The 19378-nt window shown below is 41.7% G+C and overlaps 1 protein-coding gene across 1 annotated transcript in view; it reads left to right on the forward strand.

The window, feature by feature from the left end:
* Positions 1-19378, forward strand: part of LOC109935278 (regulator of G-protein signaling 7-like) — a 374831-nt gene that overhangs the window by 237873 nt on the left and 117580 nt on the right. Inside the window, exon 3 of the mRNA XM_048601347.1 lies at positions 16961-17011. Coding sequence (XP_048457304.1) covers positions 16961-17011 — 51 coding nt within the window. The remainder of the gene's footprint in view (positions 1-16960; positions 17012-19378) is intronic.

The raw sequence follows: 19378 nt of genomic DNA on the forward strand, positions 1-19378 counted from the left end.
ACTGTAAAAATCTGAGCCATCAATTTCTTTGGAGTACCCATGTTTTAGTTTCTAGTTTCAAGCAATGTTCCGTAATCAGCTTTGATGTGCATTTCTGAAAATTGTAAACATTATTGAGAAAGTCAATGCATCTGGTGAATCTTTCCTTATAAGAAGTTACATATTTAAGACAGAAATGAAGAGGTATTTCTGATGTCAGATGGTAGTGAAGCTGTGGAATTCTTTACTGCTGTATAGGCTGAGTTGTTAAATATATTCAAGGCTGAGACAGGCACACTTTTAATCATTAAGGAAATCAAGGGTTACTGGGGAAAGACAGCAAAGTGAAGTTAAGGTTTATCAGATCAGCCGTGACTAGATTGAATGATGGATCAGACTCAATGGGCTGAATGGCCTATTTCTGCCCCTATGCCCTATGACCTTAACTAACCGCACTGCTCTATCAAGGACTGCAAAATAACAGCTCACTTTGAAATTTTTCTTGAATAGGCTCATCTTCTGCTTCATATCTGAACTGGTTCCTCTTTCTCCCAATACAGATTGGATTAGGTTCGAAATGTGCAGGGATCTCCAAATCCTCAGCAAGCTTACATGTATCCAAAAATGCTCAAATCCTTGTCACTCCTGCAGTCTACAAGAAATGTCTTGGTTTCTCCCAGTACTTAATGGCATCATGGATGTCAAATATTTTCTACTGAAGTTTTGCTAGTTATATTGATCTCAAAGTGGATACCATACCACACAACAAGAGAAAACACAAGCATAAAAGTCAAAATGCTTTTATGAGAGCTTATGCATCAACCCCTGAGGCACTGCCAGACGCTCCTGTCAGGGTAGTGTCCGAACTTACAATCAGTATGTCATAAATATCACCAAGCTGATAGTGATGATATTTCTGGCATTAATTCAACTCTCCCATCTTGTTTCACTCAATAGTTTCACTGTAAGATTGGGCACATGCCTAATTACAAACCCCTAACGTTGTGCTGAAGCTGAGAAATACATATAAACATATTGCACAAAGTTATAGCGAGCAATTGCCTCCAAGTGACATTCTGCAGTATCATTGACAACCAAATTCAAAGAATGTTCACTGCAAGAACCAAACAAGGATTAACATACAGAATTCATCATAGCACACTTTATTCCTTCTTTGTTTCGCTTCCATTATATTAGCCTTGCCTAAATAAGTAAATAAGACAATGTCAGCTCGTCTGAGTGAAGGATAGCTTCCTGTAGAGCAGAGGAGTTACACCCACTGCAGTTGTGTAAAGTGAATGTTGACGATGGCTATTGGGGATGAAGAGTGGGACGGCTGTGAGCAACTTAGAGCTTCAGTCAAACCAACAGCGTTGCAGCTATTTCTGCCTAGCAGCATCGGGCAAATAATGGTTCATAGGAGGAGTGCTGCAGTCTGAGTGAAGAAGCCAGCTGATGGTAGGCTGAAGGGTGGTCGCAGACTGCTGAGTGAAGGAGATAGCCAAAGGAATGGTGCAACAAAGCACAAGCAGTCACTAAGCTGAGACAATGGGTCACCGGATGTGGGTAGATGACTGGAGGATCAGTAAGCACGTACCAGCCGCTGTACTATGTCAGGAAAGGAATTGGATGGTCAGTGAGCCCCTGCATCTGCCGCATGGAGGGGTTGTTCATGAGGCTGTGAGCATGCGGGGTTGGGGGCAGGGGTAGGGTTTAGGATATGCAGTGTTGAGTAAGAGCTACACCTGCTTGCTCTTGTTGCCTGCTAGACAATTCCCAGCCAAAGGGAGTGTCTGTGCAGGGATCCAGGAGGACATGAAACTGTAATGCTCCCTACTCTTGGGTATTCAGTTCTGTTGCTGATGCTTTGATGCAGCTGCCTAGTTATCCTTGCTCTTTAAGGCAATGGAATTGACAGGGCTGTTGAAGAGTTCAATCTAGAAACCGGCAACACAGTTAACTGGCATTCGGCAGAAAATCCATCTTTTTTCGCAAGATGTAGGTCTCCGAGTAGAAACTTGGGTTTTGTATGTTCCTCTGACCTGTACTTTTACTTCATACATATCAGTGCTGTTTGAAAACAGGAGACACAGGTAGTGCCGAGGATGTAACAATGAAGATGAATCCATGTTCTTGGGAATAGTAATTCATGTGTGCAAACATTCAGAAAAAGGAAAATAACCTAAAATAATCAATTCTTTACTTCCAGGAAGAAAACTAAGTTATCAATACTGGATTAATTTTCAGCATATATATTGCTGCATTCACGCAACACTAATGCACAAACAGGTGAACACTTTCCAATGAAATTGCTCACCAATTGCTTTAAGAAAGACAATCTGAACTCATTGGGAATTGGTTCATTTCTTAGGAAATTACAGCATGGAATCAACAGTTATTTCAGTCACATTTGGTGTGGAGATGCCACAGGAACTATTAGCTGCCTTCTGCAATACATGGACGTATTTTTTTGTCTGCACAGGAGATTGTATGCTGTTTATGGCTTTGTTTTGCACTGACGGTATAATTTACTGGCGGAGCTTGGTGTCTTTGTTTGGCTTGTTAAATTGTCAGCCAATTGTCAAAAAATCAGTCAAGTTATTTTCCTGGCAGGTAAACAAAAGCTGCTACTGTGATTTTTAAAAAAAGAATCACAATGTGTAGATGACTTCCCCTCATTTCCATTTAATTATCACAAGCAAAGAAGATTTCCGTAGATTGGTACTTATACCGACATTATATACATCAAACTCCTCCCCTGTTCTCAAAAACTTCACCCTTCACTGGTGACAGATCCTTCGGCCACGTTGTGTCTGCTGTTTACAATATCCCCTGAACCCATTTGCCTTTTCGCCTGACCTAAGTCAGGACCCTCAATAAAATCCACCTCTTCGAATAGAATTTGGCGTTTATTTTTCAATCTTTTCCTCCTTGCCACCATGCCTGTATTACTCATACCTCTTATGCAAGTCCTTAGAATGTTTCCTATATTGTAGATCCCGTGTAAATACAAATTGTTCAGAGAAATGGTTTGTTGTTTTACCATCAACCACAGATGATTATCCTACACTGCATTTTCTGGCAGGAAACATACATGTGCACTGATAGGCAAACTTGGAGGAAATTAAAAACCGAAAGAATTGTAGATGCTGTAAATCAGGAAAAGAACAGAAATTGCTGGAAAAGCTCAGCAGGTCTTGCAGCACCTGGGAAGAAAAAAATCAGAATTAAGGTTTCGGGTCCAGGAAGGTAAGAGAGTTGCAGAGTGTGGCTAGCACCCGAAAGCTGAATGCTGTTCACATTTTGTTCCATCACATGACCATTGAAGCATAACATTCACAGGAACATTCCGAGGAAGGGTCACTGGACCCAAAATGTTAACTCTGATTTTTCTTTACAGACGCTGCCAGACCTGCTGAGCTTTTCCAGCAAATTCTGTTTTTGTTGTGGAGGAAATTAATTCCAGTCAGAATCATGTTGTCACTTTTCTTCTGGTGCCCTTGTTTAAAATGTGTAATCACCCAGCTAAAAAGAATTCATTATCAGTGTCTGCCCCCTGAAAGGAATTCAGTTTTAAATGAAAGATTGTTGACAGCTGAATTCCAAAAGTTGCATTTCTGCCATCAATGATTTGACAAACAAATGTATTTTTCAAATTAGTTACAATTGGATCTGCATTCCTACAACCCACTAAGGTCAGTACTTTGAAAACAGGCAATTCAAATACATTATAGCTACCATTCCTGGTCTTGAGCACAACATCCTTATATAAGGTCATGGGAAGAGGGTAAAATGCTAACAATGTGCAGATGTTTACATTTTAGGTGTTGCGATTGCAAATCAACATTCGTGATAGATAAGTGCCATCATACAGCTGTTGCTGTCATCAAAATTTCTGAGAGCCCCCAGATGGCAAAGACCATGTGCTCTGTTACCAGTCAGTCTCCAAGGTGCACTTCCCCAGTGCAGGGGTCTGGGTAGCTATCAATGGGACATCACCCTGAGTTCTCTCATTCTGCGTTAGTTCCGTTATCTCTTCTCCTGCAAGGAGAGAACGCAGATGGTTATACATGGGGAAAAAAGATCCATGTGGAGAGCCAGTGGAGGATCAATATTTGTGGAGGGTGACCGCGAGGCATAGATATGAGATGGCACTCACAATAAGGCTATGCATCAATGTCAGTTGTTCATGGGGGAATGTGAAAAGGTGACTTGAGAGAGAGAGAATTGAGTAACATTGCACGTTTATTGGTGCAAGGTATGGTATGCAGGAAAATTCCAGGAAGGTAAGAGAGTTGCAGAGTGTGGCTAGCACCCAAAAGCTGAATGCTGTTCACATTTCGTTCCATCACATGACCATTGAAGCATAAACAGAAGTTGCGGGAAAAGCTCAGCAGGTGCGGCAGCATCTGTAAAGTTAACGTTTCAGGTCCGGTGAACCTTCCTCAGAACAGATCTGAACAAGGGTCACCGGACCGGAAATGTTAACTCTGATTTCTCTTCACAGATGCTGCCGCACCTGCTGAGCTTTTCCAGCAACTTTGTTTTTGCTTCTGATTTACAGCATCCGCAGTTCTTTCAGTATTCATTGAAGCTTAGCTGGTTGCTTTAAGAGATAGGAGCCTTCCCTTCTCCCTCCCATTCATTTTGACACCAATTTGCTGGGAGCTGCCACTTCTCACAGCAGGAACTCCAAGGAAGAGTCAGAGAACAATGGTGAAGGGCATTGGAGTGGGGCAGGGCTATAGGACAAGGATGTGGATGCGTTGGGGGTGGCCATGCAATGTTGTCCTGCAATCTTGGCAGAATCCTGAGAAATCAATCTGGAATGCAGCCATTCTAACCTCTATCATCATTCCTTTAACTCAAAATCTTTCCATTGAGAGATGTGGGTGATCATCATCACCCAATATTGGGAAGCAAGAGATTAATGTCATGGTAAAATCTGCTTCTTTGAATAGCTGGCACCAGATCCACTGCCAGCTCTCCTGATGTGAACGAGTTGATTTAGTAAAATTTCTGTCCTGCTCGATTTCTACATCTGATTCATGTATGAACAGTTTAACGTCCTCACCTTTTTGTACTGCAAAAATCTCATCATCTACAGACCATCCTCTATGCAGATCTCCTAGCCAAAGATCATTGAAATCAGATGAGGAACAGTAGGCCTGACTGTCCATTCTAGCAGGACCCCAATGGTCAGGTTCAGTCATTTGCCGTGTGTCCCTGTGGGTTCCAATAGTCTATTTGCTTTGTAGAAAGTGACTAGGACAATTTCTTCAGGATTGCAAGACCAATATTTAGAACCATAGAACCCCTACAGTGTGACGAGAGGCCATTCGACCCAATGGGTCCGCACCAACCAAGCCTCCAAAGAGCATCTCACCTGACACATCCCCCTACCCTATCCCTGTAATGCTGCATTTCCCATGGCTAACCCACTTAGCCTGCACATCCCTGAACACGATGGTAATTTAGCATAGCTAATCCACCCAACTTGCTCATCTTTGGACTATTCAAACAACATCAGTGCCAAAGTAATTTTAATCCAAACTCACATAATGGGGTGTGTGCCTGGTGCTTCTTCATGGGTTTTCTCACCTTTGATGTTTAGTCACAGTGCTTTTGGTTCATTTGTTACTGTAAAATTTTAAAAATGTGAAATCCTGTTTGGTTTTTTTTTAGCTATTCATTGAAAGTTTTTTTTTAATTATTAGTCTCAACAGGAATTGATGCAATAGATAATAAAAAAATCCAAGTATGAATGCTGGTATCAGATTTAAGCATGATTCTGACATTAAAGGCCTGGAAATACCGTAAGATATAGGAGCATAATTATGTCATTCAGCGCATCAAGTTGCTGATGTATTTCTCAATCCCATTCTCCTGCTTTCTCCCCTTGACCCTTGATCCCCTTACTAATCAAAAAACTATCTACCTCTGACTTAAAGACACTCAATGCCAGTGAAAGCAGGCCTGTAGATGGTCTGTAGATGATCAGTTACATAGTATCATTATCTTCCGAATGATTGTGTTTTTAGAGTTTACTTTTAGAGATGAATAAGGTAGTATTGATACTGCAGACTATATTTATAGAATTAGATTCTTTTTAACTTGGAATCTGCCAAAATTCTCATTCATGATGGTGTTACTATCACTGAATCCCCCACTATCAACAGCCTTGGGCTTATCATTGACCAGGAACTCAACTGGACTCACCACATAGACACAGTGGCTACAAGAGCAGGTCAGAGGCTAGGAATACTGCAGCAAGTAACTCGCCTCCTGACTCCCTAGAGCCTGTCACCATCTACACGGCACAAGTCAGGAGTGTGATGGAATAGTCCTCACTTGCCTGGTTGAGTGCAGCCCAACAGTATTCAGGAAGCTTGACACCATCCAGGACAAAGCAGCCAGCTTAATTGGAACTACATCCACAAGCATTTACTCCCTCCACCACCGACGCTCAGTGTCAGCAGTGCATACTACATACAAGATGCACTGCAGAAATTCACGAAAGATCCTCAGACAGCACCTTCCAACCTCACGACCACTTTCATCTAGAAGGTCAAGGACAGCAGATATATGGGAACACCATCCCCTTCAAGTTCCCTTCCAAGCATCTGTCCATCCTGACTTGGAAATATATCACCCTTCCTTCACTGTCGCTGGGTGATAATCCTGGAATTCTCTCCCCAATGGCATTGTGGGTCAACCCACAGCAGGTGGACTTCAGTGGTTCAAGAAGGCAGCTCCCCACCACCTTCACAAGGGCAACTAGGGACAGGCAATAAATGCTAGCCAGCCAGCGACGCCCACATCCACAAATGAACAAGTTTTAAAAAAGATTTCATTACCTCTTGACTTTATTACTCCAACATACTCCAGGCTGATCTCTTACATTCTACCCTCTTTAATCTTGAGATCATTCAGAACTGTGCTGCCCATGTCTGAGCTTGCAACAAGTTCATATTCCCTGGTCATGTGCTTGCTGACCATTGTTAGCTCCCAATCAAGGAAGGTCTTGATTTCAAAATTCTCATCTGTGATTTTAAATCTTTCTGTGGCCTCACCCCTCCTTATCGCTGCAATCTACTCAAGCTCCACAATCCTCCAAGATGTCTAATTCTGGATTCCTGTGCATCCCCAATACAATTACTCCATCTTTTTTGGCTATCCATTCAGTTGCTTAGACCCTAAGCTCCCCATACATCTTTACTTCACCATTTCACTTTGCTCCATTAAGAAACTTGTGAAAACCTGCCTCTTTCACCAAGCTTTTGGTAATATCTTATTTGGTTCACTGTCATTCTCTGTTTTATCATGGCCCTGTATATTGCCTTTGGAATGTTTCATCATGTTAATAATGGTATATAAATGTATGTTACTCTATTGGACTTCACCTATTTACCTCTAAATGGGGCTTTGTTACCAATGTAAGGCTTTGAAGCCTTTATCACTCTTTTTCTTCTCCAATATCAAACTTAGTTTTTGAGTACTAAATGCCAGTCCAGATTGTTTGAGCAGATCTGGAGGCTCTGGCATAAATTTCTGGAGCACATCAATAAAATTGCCCCATCCCTGTGTTTTTTCAATTCAGTCACAGGTTTATGGGCATCATTGACTAGGTAAGTGTTTTTTGCCATTAAGAATCCGGAACACTGCCATGTGATTGGAGTCACATGTCAGAACAGATTTTCTTCCCTCAGGGCATTAGTGAATCAGATGAGCTTTTACAACAAAAACTGAAAGAACTGTGGATGCTGTAAATCAGGAACAAAAACAAAGTTGCTGGAAAAGCTCAGCAGGTCTAGCAGCATCTGTGAAGGAAAAAACAGAGTTAACGTTTCGGGCCCGGTGACCCTTCCTCAGAACTTTTGGTTGAGCTTTTACAACAGTTGACTATGATTTCAAAGCCGCCATTCGGCCAGCTCTTATTTCAAGTTTTACCACATTCAAGTTTCACCAGCTACCATGGTGGGATTTGAACCCATGTCCCCAGATGATTGGTCCAGAGTTCTGGGTTGCTAACTGTTACCACTGTGGGGTAACCCCTCTTCCCTTCTGCCTCTTCGCCTTTTAGCTAGGTTAGCAGATCTACCATTGTAGAGCTTGATCTAATGTATCAAAAGAGCAGGAATATGTTGTATAATTTGAATGTAATAAATAATGTTTCGCTCTTGCACATTACTTTTCCTGTTGGAAAGGCACCAGTAAAACAATAGGGATTTCTCATTTAGAGGTTGTATTTGATTCTATTATTAAGACTGATGACACTTGCTATACTTATTAGAAGTATGAGTTCTGCTGGTGTGTAAAGTTCTTGAAGGGACACAGTACTACTATGCCTGTGCTGCTGGATTAGGTCCCTTTGATAAACTGTTGCCACCACTCCCATACCCTCACTGACAACTCCCTCAATTGGAAAATAGTTAAGATGCAATTTACGATTAAGGTGGGATCTGGTGCAGACTGGGGAAATCCCACCCAATATCACTCACTACAAAAGAGGGAATGTATAGATTGGCAGTTGGAGTAAAAGCAATGTTTCTAGCCCAGATCCAAAAAATCTGTTCTTCCATCGGTGTGTCATGTGGTTGAATTTTCACTGACTGTTTGGGACCTTTCAAGGATGAATTAACTGCCCCCTGTGCATTTTGAACCCTGCTGTATACCTCCCTAGGTGATTGTCTCTGTTGGATAACATTTTGGATGAATTTCCAGAGAAATGCCAGCATTTTTCACCAATTTGCATTCCGAAGGTAATTAACATTTGTCATTTTCAGATCCTGACTGTGCAAAATTCTTCAAACAAAATAGCAAAGAAGCCCAATGGATTTGTATTTTTTAAAAGCCACTAACTTGAGGTTAATGAAAAAATGATAAGATTTCATTTTTCACAAAGAGCACGAACAAGATGCTGCCTGGAATTGTAGTATTTGTTACTGACTGGGAATTTAAATGAATATGATCAATCTATGCAGAATGAAGCAACAATCAATAATTGAAATACATAAGATTAAGAATATAAATGTGGCAGAATTTGCAGGTAACAAAATCCAAATAAATTTTTGAGTGTAAGTTTATTTGGAACATTTATCAGCTGTTAAGAGATGGAGGTGGTCTTCATATTTGTTTTAGAGTTATTTAATTACACATGAAGGAAACGTTTGTGCAGCATCTTTCACAACATCTGAAAGTGCATTACAGCCAATGAGTTTCAGCATTACACTGTTGTGACATGGAAAACACAGTGAACTGTTTGTTCACAGCAAATTACCATAAATATTGATGTGAAAATTACTTTGAAGGATAAGTATTGCCCAGTACCAAGCAAATTTTTTTACATTCATCTAAGCAGGACTTGGTTTAATGTCTCATTTAAATACCAGCACACTATTTTCATGCAGCAAAGCTATTACTGTCCAGTTCTAAGCCTTGGTTTTTTTTTCCTTACTCCTTTAATGTATGTTCTATAATGGGGTGTCACAAACATGTGTTCTTTGCTCGAATTATGGGTAAACCATTGCCTTGTATATGTGGATCACTATTTCACCCTATTTATAAATTCTAGAATTCTACTAAATTCAGAAATACATTCTGCTACAAATGTTGAGTTTATACATTTTGTAATATTTATGTATGCAATTTGTGTATATTTGTAACCAAATTCCCAGTTGTATAAAGCTAGTTAAGTGCATGTTTTGTATCTAGAAATGCTTTTATGGAGACAGACAGACCCCAGTTGTCAGTTTTAAATCCAATGCAATTGTTGCAGATTGTACAAACTCTTGTCTACGAACAAAATTTGGCAGACCAGTAAGCTATTTCATCCAAAATCTATCACCACAAACAGGAACGTGTGTCAGTTTCCAGCTTTGAAATTGTAAATGATGGACACCTAACTAAACTCCTTAGCCTTCTAGTGGAATAGAATTATTTTCATTCACCAGTGTCCACCTTGTTTACTTAACACATTTTTGTTTCTGGTCCTTGCTCCCTCAGTTAATAGACTGATTGATATTACTGCCATATTTAAATGCTCACTTTTTTGAATCTTAGCTTCTGTTGTATTATGCAATAGTCCAAGATGACACTTCTTTCATTTAATATGAAAAATTTGAAAAAGATCAGGCCCTCCAAATATATTTATGTTCGCAGAAGTTGAGCAACTATTCTATAATTCAGGAAAGGTATCAAAGGTCTTGAACTCACTGTCATACTTAAGCAAATTTAGTTATATAAACGTTTTAAAGATGGTTTAAAAATGACAATTGCAGCAATCAGTGACACTGAATTTAACAACTTTGTAGAAGCATTGTAGTTATGCCATTTATAACACAGTGTGGAGCTGGAGGAACACAGCAGGCCAGGCAGCATCAGAGGAGCAGGAAAGTTGACATTTCAGATCGGGACCCTTCTTCAGAAATGGGGAGGGGAAAGGGAGCTCAGAAATAAAAAGAGAGATGAGGGGTGGGGCTGGGGAAGGTAGGTGGGATGGTGATAGATGAGTACAAGTAAGGAGTGGTGGGGATTGGTCAGTGAGGTGGGAGTGACGGATAGGTGGGAGCGAAGATGGACAGGTTGTGTCAGGTCAAGGAGGCAGGGATGAGAGGGAGGCTTGGACATGGGATGAGGCCAGGGGTGGGGAGATTTTAAAACTGTGTTATCTCTGACTCCATCATCTGCAGTTCTTGCTGTCTTGTAGTAATGTCATTTTACTAGATGTAGATTATTTCAACATAACTTACACTTTGTATCTTGTAGTGAAATAGCCAGCTCTGTCGGGCAGGACATGTCTGACTGCACTTTGCTAAAACAACTGCTCTATTTGGGTCTCAGTTTAGGCATAGGGCTCTGAGGAGGACAGTGGGAACACTTTTTAGGAAGGTCCTCTAAGCATCCCTGAAGAAATCAAACACCCACACTGACCTAGTAGAGTACATACCTGTCACTTTAACTTCAGTGGTGAGGGAACTTCCAGAAGCATTATTTGCCATAGAATTAATGGCTGCATGAAAAATGTGGATTGATTCAGAAAAGTCAGCATGGAATTTACTCGAATTTTTTGGAAGACATAACAGAGAGAATTGATGTGGTGTACATTGACTTCTAAAAGGCATTTGATAAAGTGCACACAACAGACACAACAGGTCATACAATAAAAGAGACAATAGCAACATAGATACTAAATTGGTTGCGCACTAGGAAGCAGAGATGAGGCTACTGGATATTTAGAGGCTGCAAATAAGTTGGTGGCAGAATTCCCCAAGGGTCGATATTTGAATTCTTACGTTTTCTAAATCTTGACGTGCAGGGAACAATTTCAAAATTTGTAGATGATACAAACTCGGGAAAATTGTAAAATGTGAGGGAGATAGGTTAGGACTTCAAAAGAACATTGACTGATTGGTGGAGTGTGTGGATTGAAGGCTGGTGAAGCTCATTATCAAGAAGTGTGAGGTCAATGATGCACTTTGGCACAAAGAACATGGAGAGACAGTATAAAATAATGCTCACTATTCTGTGTATATGTGCACAAATCATTAAAAGTAGCAGGGCAGTTAAACAGAGCCATTAATAAAGGATACAGCATCCCTAGGCTTCATAAATAGGGGCAAAGAGTACAAGATCAGGGAGGCTATAGTGAATTTACATAAGACACTGGTTAGACTGCAGCTGGAATGTTGAGTATGGTTCTGAGACTACTTTATAGGAAGGATGTGAAGGCACCGGAGAGAATAAAGAAGAAGTTTATGAGAATGACTCCAAGGATGAGAGACTTCAGTCATGAAGGTACACTGGAAATATGCTGATTATTTACTTGCAGCAATGACTAAGAGAAGATATGATATAAGTTTTCAAAACCATGAGGGATCTGGTCAGAGTAGATAAGAAGAATCTGTTCCTGTTCCTAAGCAGATGAAGAATCAGAGTGCACAGTTTTAAAATATTTTCCAAAAGAAGCAAATGTGAAATGAGAAAAACATTTTCACGTGGCAAGTAGTACTATCTGGAGATGTGGTGGAGGCAAGTTCAAATGAAGCATTCAAAAGAGCATTGGATGGTTATTCAAATAGAAACAATGTGCAGGATTACAGGGAAAACTCAGGATACTGGCACTAAGTCAAAATGCTCAGAGTCAATGCAGATACAAAGGACTTAATGGCCTCCTTCTGAACTGTAGCATTTCTGTGATTCTGTTCAACAGAGAAGATCTATTCAGGAAAGCGCCAAATATGTAGAGATATTGTGTCGAGAACATTCAGAGGAAAAGTTGAGGAGTTCGAGAAGACGCACAAACCTCAAACACCTCAACTGCCCAGCCCTTGTAGCGCCACCTGTACCTGCACATCTGTAGATCACATGTCAGACTTATCAACCATCTCCAAATCCATTGAACTAGGATGGAAGCAAGTCACCCTTGATTCCGAGGAATGGCTTAGCAGAGATCAGCCTGGAGTTTAGAAAGATGAGGGGAGATCTGATTGAAAATTACAGAATACTGCGAGGCCTGGATAGAGTTTCTACTCGTAGGAGAGACTAGGACCCAAGGGCACAGCCTCAGAGTGAAGAGATGACCCTTTAGAACTGAGATGAGGAGGAATTCCTTCAACCAGAAGGTGGTGAATCTGGAACTCATTGCCACAGAAGGCTATGGAGGCCAAGTCATTGAGTGTATTTAAGATGGAGAAAGATAGATTCTTGATTAGTCGGGGATCAAGGGTTACGGGAGAAGGCAAGAGAATGGGGTCGAGAAACATATCAGACATGATCGGATGGTGGATTAGACAAAATGGGCCAAATTACCTAATTCTGCTCCAATATCATATGGACATTTGATGCATTTGTGAAGCTGAAAAACATGAAAATCTCTTCAATATTTAATAAATAAGTTTTAATCACAGTTGACCCTGAGAATTTACAGTCTTCTTGAGCTAAGTTTTTATCTGACAGGCCATGGTGATGAAATCTAAATTTGAAATCTATACATATTTTAGAAGTAGCTCCAATGCAGTGTAATAATTATTTTAATCTGAGAAGTGTTTAAAGTAAAATTAGAAAATGAAACCCTTTGGTATCCGTTATGGGTGTGACCGTTAGTACCACCTGAGATGCCTTTGGGTAGATTCACTGCCATCAACCCAATCTTTTATTATTAGTCTAAGTTACCAGCACCAAGTGGTGATGGATGCCCACATGTTGTCTTTTGCAAAGTAAAAGCTCAATCTTCTTTTACAGAGTAGATTTATATTCCCTCATCAACCTGTTGAGAGATCTTGCTACACACCTCTGGAACCATGAGACTTGAGCCTAGGTCTCCTGACTAACAGATAGGGACACTACACTCTACTACCAGATCCCAACATAGTTAATACCTAATTACATTCCATCTCAGTTGCATGGTAGTGTCTAGTGAGAATTAGGCTAGACTTAGTAAGTACACATCATTGCTTAGCTACATAGAGCTTAGCACTTAAAAACTGATTCTTTGAACACTATTTAGCACCTCCCAGGAACAGTTCTTTATATTCTGATAGAGGGAGTTTATCTTGTGATGCCATTTAACGCTTTAAGGTATTTCTTTATGTAACACTTGCTAGTTCTGCTTCGCGAATATTTTAACCCTTCCCTTCTGAACTAATAAAAGACACCTTCCTGAGGCCCAGCATCAGATTAACTGGAAAGAAAACAGAAATTGCTGGAAAATCCCAGCAGGTCAGGCAGCATCTGTGGAAGGAAATCAAAGTTAACGTTTTGGGTCCAGTGACCCTTCTTCCGAATTGATGGTGGCTAGGAATAACTTTGTCTTTATGCAGAAGATAGAGTTGGGGCAGGAGGTAAGGAATAAATGATAGGTGAAGGTAGAGCCCAAAGAGTGAGTAGAACAGTTGGACAGACAAAGAAATAGATAACGGTCAACCTGGGAGAATGAATAGCTACTAATGGGGACTATTAGTGGCTAACAATGGGTAGTGTGCAATAGCAGACCATGTGATAACAAAGCCTGGTCTGTGGGGTTTGTGGTGAGGACATGGGAGAAGGGAGAAGGTGCCTGAAGCACTAAAATTGTTTATCTCGATACTGAGTCCAGAAGGCTGTAGAGTTCCCAAGCGGAAAATGAGATGCTGTTCTTACAGCTTGCACTGAGCTTCACTGGAGCACTGCAGCAAGCCTGAGACAATGATGTTGGCCAGGGAACAAGGTGGTGTATTGAAGTGGCAGGCAACTGGAAGTTCAGGGTTGTTTTTGCGCACAAAATGTAGATCTTCTGCAAAGCAGTTACCCAGTCCCCACTTGTTTCCCCAATGTCGAGGAGACTGCATTGTGAGTAGTGAATGTAGTAGACTAGAGTGAAGTGGAGGTAATGTTCTACTTGACCTGGAAAGTGTTTTTGGGCCCTTGGATGCTGAGGAGGGAATGGTCCTTGTGGAAGGCGGACAAACGAGGGGAGGGAACATGTGTCTGGTGGTGGCATCCCACAGGAGGTGGCAGAAATGGCAGCTAATGATCACCTGAATGCGGATGCTGGTGGGATAGTAGGTAAGGATAAGGGGGACTCTGTCGCTGTTGTGGGAGGGAAGAGTGGGGTGAGGACCAAAGTGCGGGAGATTGTTCGGATTCGGCTGAGCACCCTGTTAACTACGGTGCTGGGGAAAACTCAATTGAGGAGGAAGGTGAACATTTGGAGGCTCCCTTGTCAAAGTTGGCATCATCAGAACAGATACAAAGGAGGTGGAGGAACTGGGAGAATGGAATAGAGCCTTTACAGGAACTAGGGTGTGAGGATATATAATCAACATAACTGTGGGAGTCACTTGGTTTATAGTGGATATCAATGGCCAGCCTATCTGCAGAAATGGAAACAGAAATGTCAAGAAAGGGAAGGGAGGAATCAGAGATGGACCAGGTGAAGATGAAAGCGAGGTGGAAATTGGAAGCAAAATTGGTAAACCTTTCCAATTCTGGATGAAAGAGGAAAGCAGCACCAATGATGTCATCGATATACTGGAGAAAGAGTTGTGGGTGGGGCTGGAATAGGACTGGGGTGAGGAATTTTACACATACTTCACAAAGAGACAGCATAACTGGTGCCCATATGGATTCCCATGGCGACTCCATGACTCGAAGAAATTGAGAGGAGTTAAAAGCGAAGTTGTTCAGGGTGAGGAGGGTAGTGGTGGGTGGGGATAGTTTTTTTCCAGGAACTAGTGGAGTGACCTGAGACCATCCTGAGGGAGAATGGACATGTCAAGGGATTGCACATCCATGTTAAAGAGGCAGCTGGAGCCCACAAACTGGAAATTCTGAAACTGCAGCATGAGGAGAAGCAGACTAGAGCAGCATGTGGGGAAGTAGCCCTGGAGCAGCGCATGTGCACTGAGTCCCAGGTACAGACTGGTGTGGGGGAGGCAGTCCTGAAACTTACCTTGGAGCAGCTGAGTGCCGGTACAGAGTGCCCTGGAGGCTTGGAGCGGAGCAGGAACAGCTGTTGGACTGGGGTCTGGCGCAAGCGGTCAGTCCACGCACAGAGGCCCTGCACTCAGCTGCCACACTGTAATGTTTATTTGAAATTTCCTACCTTATTGCAATGTCAATCCTTTAATGATGTTCTATTTTTAACTTATTTTTCAAATCTGTCAGTAATGCAACTACTTATATTCCTGTGCTGTATCCAAGATTTGTACCTAGATACTTGTACCTGTGATAGGATTAGGTTATGTTGTTGTAAGAAGGCAGATATTGTAAAATCTTCTCACTGTACTCCGACAATGGAGCACAAGTGACAATAATGGATATTCTATTCTATTCTATGATATAAAGCGTCCGAGGAAACACAGATGTAAATGTGAAGGGACTGGACAAGGAAGAGGTGACTCGTGTGGGGCAGTAGCAGGCAGAAACAATGGGTCTGCCTGGGCAGTCCTGTTTGTAGATTTTGAGAAGGAGGTAGAAGCGAGCTATATGGAGTTGGGGCTCTATGAGGTTGGAGTCTGTTGGGGTGGCGGTTGGGTGGGAGGAATCACTAGCTGAAATGAAGTTTGTGACCATTGTTGACACAGTAGCCTGATGTTCAATGATGGGGTCATGGTCCATGGGGAGATATGAGGAGGAGGATTAGATTCAAAACAGCTCACATTGCTGTCACTATACATAATCCCTCCTTTCATGTAAAAGGAGCAGCAAGTAGTGAAAGAAAGTCAGAGAGCAGTGCATCCATGTTTCGTTTCTTCTTAAAAGAGGTTGTGCAGGATATCAAAGATAGGAAGCTATGGTAGAGAATTTAAGGACCATAATGAGCTCCACAGCCAAAGCACATCAGTTCTGAGGAAGGGTCACCGGACCCGAAAAATTAACTCTGATTTTTTTTTCACCGATACTGCCAGACCTGCTGAGCTTTTCCAGCAACTTTGTTTCTGTTCCTGATTTACAGCATCTGCAGTTCTTTCGGTTTTGATTTTTCCACAGCCAAAGCACTGTCCACACTGTTTCCAGTTGTGGCTGCTGTTCAGCGAAATTCAGTGAACTGAAATCAGATTAACCTGAATTATCTAAGATGTTTACACCAACTATTAGCTGATCAAAAATTGAATGTTTTGCACGTAAGTATGCCTCAAATTTCGGACATCCTACTTAAAAATACCAAAAGCAGAAAAAAAATGCAAAAGGTTGTTATTCAATTCTAGTTTCTTCTGACTGAGATGGAGTATTTACAATCTAGAAACTTCATTTACAAAAAACAGTTAGTCTTAGGTGAGCTAAAGCATTTAGACTTGGTGATTTTAAAGGTATGGTCTAAGCCTAAACACAATTACAGCTTAATAGTGAAGTAGTGCTTTGCGTGTTGCATATTATAAGATGTGGGACAGTAGCAAGCCACATGTCTTACGATTTAAATATGAGTAAAACCATCCGAGATCCACCAGTATTATTACATTACTTGATACTAATTCAGACACTTTCTCTGTTCTTCTTGCAGGTGCAGATATTGTCCAGTGGCTACTGAAGAATCTGAACATTGAAGATCAAGGTACAATTACTGAGATTCAATCTGGTAAATCCATGCACAATCTGATAACTTCAAAATAATATTTCACAGAATGATGAAGTGACTAAATTAATTTCACGTTGCTTTTTTTTAATACTACAAAACAACACAATATGCTTCAACAGAATTTCACAGCTACAACTGGAAACAGTGCTATGGCTATGAAGCTCAGAACCTTCTATACCACAGGTTCCTATCTTTGATGCCCAACGCAACTTTTTTTAAGGAGAAACATGGGTGCACTGGTCTCTTACATTCCCTTGCTACTTGCTTCAGGTTGTGTGCAACCTTTTCCAGGAAAGAAGAGATTATGTTAGTACAGTGCTGTGAGCTGTTTTGAATGTGTGCCTTGTCATGATTAAAATTACAGATGTTGTTTATAAAATGAGTTGGAGTATTGGTGAGAATAATGCAGAGTATATGTCTGTAAGGGGAAGGTAAAGTCAGCTTAGTCTTAGCAAGCCATGGGACTGCTGTTTCATTGGAGAGAGACAACTGGTGGTGGTTTAACTTCTGGGTCACCATGACTCAGGCAAGGGGAGAGGTTGAAGAAGAAGAGTCCATCTCTCCTTCCTCTCCTTCTGTCCTGGGATTCCAAGAGCAAATTGAAGCCTGTCCATAAAAATAACCCCAAGGTACCAGTTGCCTGCCACTTCATCACACCACCATGTTCCCTGCCCAATGTTTCTGTCACAGGCCTGTTGCACTGTTCCAGTGAGCCTCAGCACAAGCTCAAATAACATCATCTCATTTTCCATTTGGGGATCCTGCAGCCTCCAGGTCTCAACATCGAGTTCAATACCTTTTAGAGCCAGATTCCATCCTTTCATGTTTTTTACCAACCCCAACACCTGGTCTTGTCATGACATAGTTTGCTTTCAGCACAGACAACCCGTTCTCTCGTACTCTCAGCTCTCATTATCACTTATTTAGCTTCTCTTTGCCCCGGCCTACTATCAGTAATCCCCTCACCTGCTATCCCTTTCATCTCTCTCTCTCTCTCTCTCTCTCTCTCTCTCTCTCACTGTCTTCCTCTCACTTTCTCTCTCTGGGCTCTGTGTCATCAGCATAAATACCACTTTTTCCTTGCTGATGACAGTTCTGAAGAAGGATCACTGGACTTAAAACATTAACTCTGCTTTCTCGTCACAGATGCTGCCAGACCTGCTGAGTTTCTCCAGCAATTTCTGTTTTCATTCTGAGAACTGGCTAGGACTGTCTCCTCAGAGAACCAGCTGACTGCTTTCTTTGCAGGGCCTCATTATGATCACTGGCTGGTAAATTTGTGGTCAGTGGTGTTTTTCTGTATGAATGTCTCCACATGGGACAGGTGGAATGGCACAGCCCCAGTTCTTGGAGTGTTCAGCGGCAATGGGCCAGATCCATTCTTTGTGACATGAGAGACAGGTTGAAGCTTGGAGTATGGTGACACTTGGTGGTTGTGTACTGAGGGCCTGCGCACAGTTGGATGCAGCTGTAACCTACAGCGGCCATCAGAAGGATGCAATATTTGGTACACCTTTTCCTCCTCTTTCAAGAGGTTTTTGCATAAGGTCCCTGTGTTCATGGTCCATTTGCAACTTGCAGATAAATTGGATGAGACCTCAGGTCATCTCCATGGTGCAGGAGTGAGGAATGGCCGAGACCTGCACTACATAAGGTAACACTGTGAGTACATTGCACTTGATGACCAGGTTCTCATTCCCAATTGAGATGGACTGTCGCTCCCATATGTAGTCTCTGTTTCACCAGAGCTACTCACTCTCTTTATAGTTTTTAACACACGCACTGCTTTTTCTGAATCAAGTCCCCAGGTATTAAGACCCGACATAAAGAGGACAAATCAGTCAGCTCAGTTCACAAAGAACATGGCTTCGGACTTGCCATAATTTGCTTTGGTTCCTGAGGCCCATTCAAACTCATTGCTGAGGCTCATCAGTTATGCACAAACAGCAGATCTTAGCAGAAGTTGCTGATGTTGTCTCTGTACAGGTAGACTTTGACCAGAATGGCTCCATTCCTGGAATTGTCACCTCTCATATGGGTTATGCATGCATCCTTCCTGATAGACTCAGCTGATGCCAGGGGAGAGAGAACAGCAGTAACTGACTATACATTCTATTGGAATCCTTTTTCCAGAATTCATTTTGGACAGCACATCCATCATGCGGATGCCTGATATTCTGTTAAAGGCCTTCTCTTGATTCAGGCTGATCAGGCAATTGTCCATGTTAATGTCCTGCACATAGGGAATTGTATCACTGAGGACTGTGCGGTTCTCTGATCTTGCTGCCAGGCACAGTGCTGGTTTGGTTCGGATGTATCAGAGACTCTAACATTGTAGTAGTG

This window comes from Rhincodon typus, chromosome 9 (genome assembly GCF_021869965.1).
Source record: "Rhincodon typus isolate 14 chromosome 9, sRhiTyp1.1, whole genome shotgun sequence".
Taxonomy (NCBI): domain Eukaryota; kingdom Metazoa; phylum Chordata; class Chondrichthyes; order Orectolobiformes; family Rhincodontidae; genus Rhincodon; species Rhincodon typus.